The sequence below is a fragment of the Anarrhichthys ocellatus genome, unplaced genomic scaffold (assembly GCF_004355925.1).
Source record: "Anarrhichthys ocellatus isolate YVR2014 unplaced genomic scaffold, GSC_Weel_1.0 scaffold16, whole genome shotgun sequence".
Lineage (NCBI taxonomy): Eukaryota > Metazoa > Chordata > Actinopteri > Perciformes > Anarhichadidae > Anarrhichthys > Anarrhichthys ocellatus.
The window spans coordinates 499,832-505,757 of NW_022280046.1; the positions used below are offsets into that span (position 1 = coordinate 499,832).

Genomic DNA, 5,926 nt, shown 5'->3' on the forward strand with positions numbered 1-5,926 from the left:
ACTCAGTGGCAGCAGTCAGACCAGCTTTAATTATAGCCGCCACAGCATTCCTTTCCTACAGAATGGGGGGAGATAGATAGAGAGGTCATGGAAGGGCATGTATGATCAGAATAGAAGAATATACCAAAATAGAGAGGGGTTCAAGATGATTCAAAATAGAGTTTTCCTCTCATTGGGATGTGGAGGCAAGCCATCCACATTACAATATTGTCTTGACATTTGTCTCTCTCTTTTCTAATGATAAGACAGAACAACAACCATGGGCCAGAAGCTGGAGAAGCTGTCTGAAAAGGATGAAGAGTCGCTTGATAACTCCGATTGGTCGGGGCAAACTGAAGAGACCGACCAGTCGGAGACGGCACAACAAGATGAGAGCGGAGACGATGGCAGTTTTGTGACCCCTCAGGGTATTGGTTGGATTAGCGGGATCAGTGTCGGCGTCGCGTCCAGTGGGCTCACAGTCACTTCTGCATGTACAGACCCCCAAACTGGGCAGCCAATCAGGCCTTTAGGTCAGTGGAAGCAACCTCTGAACACCGGGGGAGTGTGGGTGGGTGGAGACGGGGCGAGCCGGAGTGTCGCTCGAACAGCAGAGGAGTCAAAAGCTGCCCTGAGCCCTAAGGAGACAAGACCGACTTCAAACAAAAGACGAGGCTCTGAGAGTATGGCTGTGGTCTATACTGAGACTACAGCTATGGAGGAGCAGGGAAAAGGGAAGAAATCAGATCTTGGTCGTAGCAAGTTAGGTCCTGACATTCAAACCAGGAGTCTAACCTCCTCATTAAATCCCAGTAATGAGGAGGACTTTGTGGTGCTCGAGAAGGACGAGTCTTGGGTGTCATCTGATGGGGACATCACTTTTGGCAAAAGGATAAAGACAGATAATCTTCAGTCCCCTATAAAAAGAAGAGTTGAGGAAGACGCTTCAGCTACTGGCGTTAACCTTCCACAAGCTTCCAGGAATGCTGTTCAAGAAAAGGGTAATGAGAAGAAAAGCAGGAAGAGATCAGACACACTTCCAGTCGCGACTGACGGCGTGGAAGCGCATGCTGAGAGTTCACCCGAAGCCTGTTTTGAGAGGGAAATGGGTCAACACTTGGCTGAAGTGACAGGCAGCAGGTGTCGGCTAAAAGGAGTCAGTCATGTTGGAGCTGTCCACGCTGGGACAACTGGGAGAGGAAGAGCAGAGAGGGAGCGAAACATGAACGACCACAGCGAGGGGCAAGTTTCTAACATTAGCAAAGAGCACCTGTCAACACAAAACAACAGCGGCTTTGTGAAAAGATCAAGAAAGAGCAGTGAGGAATTAGAAGACATGCTTGACGAAGCAGGCCAGCTCATTCTACATGATAAAGAAAGCCATGGTTCAGAATGTGTTGCACAAAAAACACAAGTGGGAGCGGATCAGGCCCATCAGAGCAAGTTTGCTGGTGCTGTCTCTGTGAGGGCTAAAGCAGGTGGTTTGTGTACCAAGAAAGAGGACAGCGGAGTGTTGTGCAAAGCAGCCGAGCCCCCGAGCTCTGAAACACCACCACTACACGACAATCACTCACTTTCATTGGAACAGTGCAATTCAATCCCTCGTCCTCCTCTGCCAGAGGATGAAGGCTGTGATGGAAAGATACAGGTTGCGAGCTTAAAGAGGGAGCGCAAGCTCGTTTGCTTCTCTGCTGTCATCACCCCACCACCTTTAACTCATCTGTTGCCTAAGAGAGACGCATCCATGCCGACGCAACTCGGTACAAGCGTGATGAAATCACAAACGGTGCCAGACGCCTCGTGTGATTCTAAAGATGAATCCATGCCAAAAGAAAAGCCCAAAGTTAAAGGTCCACCTCCGCCTGTCCCCAAAAAACCTAAAAACCCGTTTATAAAGCTCAAAACTGCACAATTAAGGTCTACTGATGTGCAAAGAAGAGGCAAAGATCATCCGTGTTCTGAGGAGAGGGTCAAGAGGAGACACACTTTTGATTTCTACAAAGATCTTCCGAGTAACACCGCAACTAATCAGGACATGTGCTCTCTGTGGGACAAAAGGGGCCCTCATGTGGCGCCGACGAACATTCGGCGGCTGTCGGTTGACCTCAGCCCCTGGGAACAACTTTCGCTCGGACACATGGATGATCAGTACGGAGACATGGTCGACTTTGACTACTGCGTGCGTATGGAAGATCTGTCTCCAGAGGAAGAGCCGCCAAACTTGGACATGTTGCAGAGAAGAGTATTCCTGGAGAGACGATCCAGATTTAAAAGCTCGCCACCTCCTGTAGCGGAAAAGCCCCCAAATCGGGTTGCATCCACAGAGACTCTCCACATACCTGAGGTCACATCATACAATGAAATCCGAAGATCAAAACCTGCTTATTCAGGGGAAAAAGAAATTTACCCTGAGCTCCGATCTGAAAGAGTCAGCAATGATGACTACGGTAACTGTGGTACGCGTAGAGACAACCACAGTCGAGATAGGGATGCAGGAAATAACAGTGAGGTGGGTTCGTACAAGCCCGTGGCGAAAATCATCAAAGAAACTAATCAAATGCAGAGACATCAATCCCGGGTCAAACCTGAAGGGGCCAAAGCTTCGGTTCGGGTGGCAGAGGAGGGTCCCAGTGTGAAAGTATCCCAAATGAAGAATGCTTTTGATGTCCCAAAGAAATCCAAAGAGAGACCACAGGAAGCTCAACAATGTCCAAAGAAAGGTAAAGACTTTGCAATGTCAATGTTGGAGACATCGGTTCTGTCTTTTTTTTTTTAATAGTTTATCAAAAGTATTTATACACACAAAGCGCATGATGTGTGTTATATTAGGACGAGAGGGTACTTTCCAAACTGCATACCACAGACTGTCATGAGAAAAACACTTCACTTTATATTTCAAGGTACAACTTGACTTGAGGGATTGAAAACACTTCTCTATATGAAGCCAATTAAAAACAAATTTGTCACAATAAGAATACATTTATTGGGAAGATTATATAATATATATTCATGTAGAGAATGTAGAAAGACATTTTGAAGATAAAATCAGGTAGATTTTAAATAGATAATATAAATAATACGCAAAAATCTGATTTAAAGCGCCACGTCAATATTTCTAAACTTTATATTAATAATGGCTCCCCTCAACTCTTAAAAGATTTTCAGCTCATTGTTTTGATTTTCCATCAAATCAGCTGATGTATTCATGCTCTGCCAGTGATGTACTAACAGGATCCACAACATTTTAACTTTTAAGCCTAATTCCATCAAGAGTCTTGTTTTTCTTGTCTGGGTGGGAGAGTAATTCGATATGAAACAAAGCAAGGTTTCCCCAAACAACATTTTCACATGGTCTGAACTGTGACTCAGTATCATTTACATGGTTATTAAGACAAAGAAAGAAATCCACATTTCCTCTCTCATCCTGTCGTGTAGTCAATCAGTTGACTAAATTATGAAAGTTCTCCTTGACCTTGATGAAGACTATGATGCGGTTGAAAGCCCTGGAAAATAAATGTAAGTCTCTCTTGAGTTGGGATTGTTTTGCAAAACTACTATTTCCGAGGATAACAATGCTTGTCTCATTCATTTTGACGTTCAACAGACATATTCAGATTCCACAGACAGCAATTTTGATGAGTTGGACTTTGTAAGAAGGGCTAGATAATTAAATATATTTAGTTAGCATCAAAAACAGAATAACAATTTAAAAAACCCCTGCAATTAATCAACCCTGAGGACTGCAAATATGTTCTGTGAAAACATTGATGAAAGATGTGAAAAGATTCCCCTGAATATGTGATGTGTGGGTGCATTACAGACTATGGGGGTTTATTTTATGTGTTCGGGCAGTTGCAGACTGGGCGGGATTGGATGGAACTGGGGGGGAGGGGAGGGACCTTGATACAAACGATGCTGCTGCCAGTTAAAATCCCCATTTTTGCATCGCTGAACAAAAATGCATTCATTCAGTAGGTCTACTCCAAATGACACGAGGAGGATGTAGCGAGGAACCCAGTTTTTTCCTGCAGCCCCATCCCCATTCACAGCCTTAGCAAATCTTGTCATTTGCGCATGTGCCGTAGCCTCTCGTCAACGTACCCCCATTGAACTTAATAACGATGAGAGTAGACGATTGCTAGTCTTCCGCAGGTGAGGAGCGGACAGGAGATGCTCCATTTGTCAACCGGCATTTAGAAATACTCATAGATTTAAAGCACTTTCCTCCGGGCCACATATTTGCAAGTCGGGAGTAGACGGACACTAGATCAACGTCCTGCAGGACAAGGGCGCGCCTAAACCACCAGACTCATGTGTTGTGATTGATTACCCCCGTGCTTACGAAAATCTTGCATAGAGTTAGGAGGTAAGGAAATCCTGAAAAAGTCTCTCTGCATTGTGTATTTTGCATGTGATCTGTCGGTCGGTGGCGGTGCAGCATCCATTTAACTCGCTGGATGGGTTGGAGAATGGGAGCAGCCCAAAAACGTTGGGTGGAAATATCTGCACTTGCGTCAGCTGGCTGTGGTCCACCGCAGCTAACAGCTAGCAGCTAGGCGGCTATGCTACCGAGCTAACTGATGAGCGGTTCGGATGCAAAACACACTCAAAGGCTACTGGAGTCCTCATACACATATTGCACATTTTAGACTGTGCAGAAAGCTCTGTATGAGCACAATGCAGGAGTCACATGGCTGCTTGTGTAATTGTTTTTTTTTTTTAAATCACTCTCATCAGGTGTCCTCCCCCTTGTCTGTAACGTCTCTGAGCATCAGCGGCTGTTCAGACGGGACCAGCCGGCACAGCTGCCGAGGCAGGGCGGCGGAACACGGTCCACAATGGTCCTCGCTGGCTTTAACGTCAAACTTTACTTATACTATTAATTTAATTAATCTAGTGGTTTCAATAAATCATGCTTTGTTTCGCTCTCAAGTGGTAGTCACATCTGGAGCGTAACGTTACTCACTAAAATACAAACCTCCATACTCCATCCACCCCCTTGTTTCAGGGACGGTGTCGTTAGCGTAGCTAGCTTAAGTTATCTAAAAGCGTTAACGACTTGGTTTGAAATTACTGGCAAAGTTTAAAAATCACAACTAAGCAGAGTCTCGTCGCCATGTTAATGTGTTATTTATAGCTACTTCTTTCAATGGGGAGGAGGGTACACACCGTGCTTTGTGTTCACATCGGCTAACGTTAGCTAGCAACCATTGTTTAACGTTAGCGCAGTGTAGCTGTAGCATTGACTCATTTGCTATATTCGGCATAGACCTTCAAAAATATCAACATGCCCGTATTATAACAAGCTTAGGTTGAAGTGATGGAGATTGCATCTGTGGTTGTAGTCCACCCATTTAGTCCAAGACACAGTGGAATAGCAGACAGGGAGGCCAGACTCCTGCAGGGCTGCTGGTTACATTTGTATTAATGCCAGAGACATTCTTCTTCACCTTCTACTCCTGGATAATAATATCATAGGATTAGTCTGTAACTGCTGCAACAAGACCGTGTCCACCAGCATGATGCTCAGTAATTTCCTGTGTCAGGTGGTGACATGGTGGCAAAGAGCAACACGCTGTGTGCATGACATCAACTGAAGCCTGCAGGGGCTGAAGCAGCACATTGTAGTCGGATGCATATTTGGAGTAGCTGCTCTTCAATGATATTGGCTGAGGGAACGCGCTGTTCTGGTCTGCCGTAAACTGTATAGTCCTCTGCTATCCAGGCTTTATGCTGCCCTGCAGCAACGTATTCACTGTTCACTGCTCTGTGGGACATTGTGCTGTGAACCAACTACATCCAGGGCGAGTGTTTGATTCATAAAAAGGGTCTAGTGATCCACCTTATATCTCAGACTAAGGTGAAAATAGTTACAGATACACATGTACAGTACGGGTATGGTGTGTGTGTGTGTGTGTGTGTGTGTGTGTGTGTGTGTGTGTGTGTG

General features: G+C 45.3%; 1 protein-coding gene across 2 annotated transcripts in view; it reads left to right on the top strand.

Annotated features, from left to right (window-relative positions):
- The first annotated feature begins 356 nt into the window (after positions 1–356).
- The window catches only part of coro1cb (coronin, actin binding protein, 1Cb), a 12,172-nt gene continuing 6,602 nt past the window's right edge, over positions 357–5,926 (top strand). The window contains exon 1 of one of the 2 annotated variants that reach the window (XM_031855970.1): positions 357–2,699. In XM_031855970.1, coding sequence (XP_031711830.1) covers positions 665–2,699 — 2,035 coding nt within the window. In that variant the 5' untranslated portion in view covers positions 357–664. Of the gene's footprint in view, positions 2,700–3,611; positions 4,346–5,926 lie in introns of those variants that run through there. The other variant, XM_031855971.1, reaches the window with a different exon arrangement.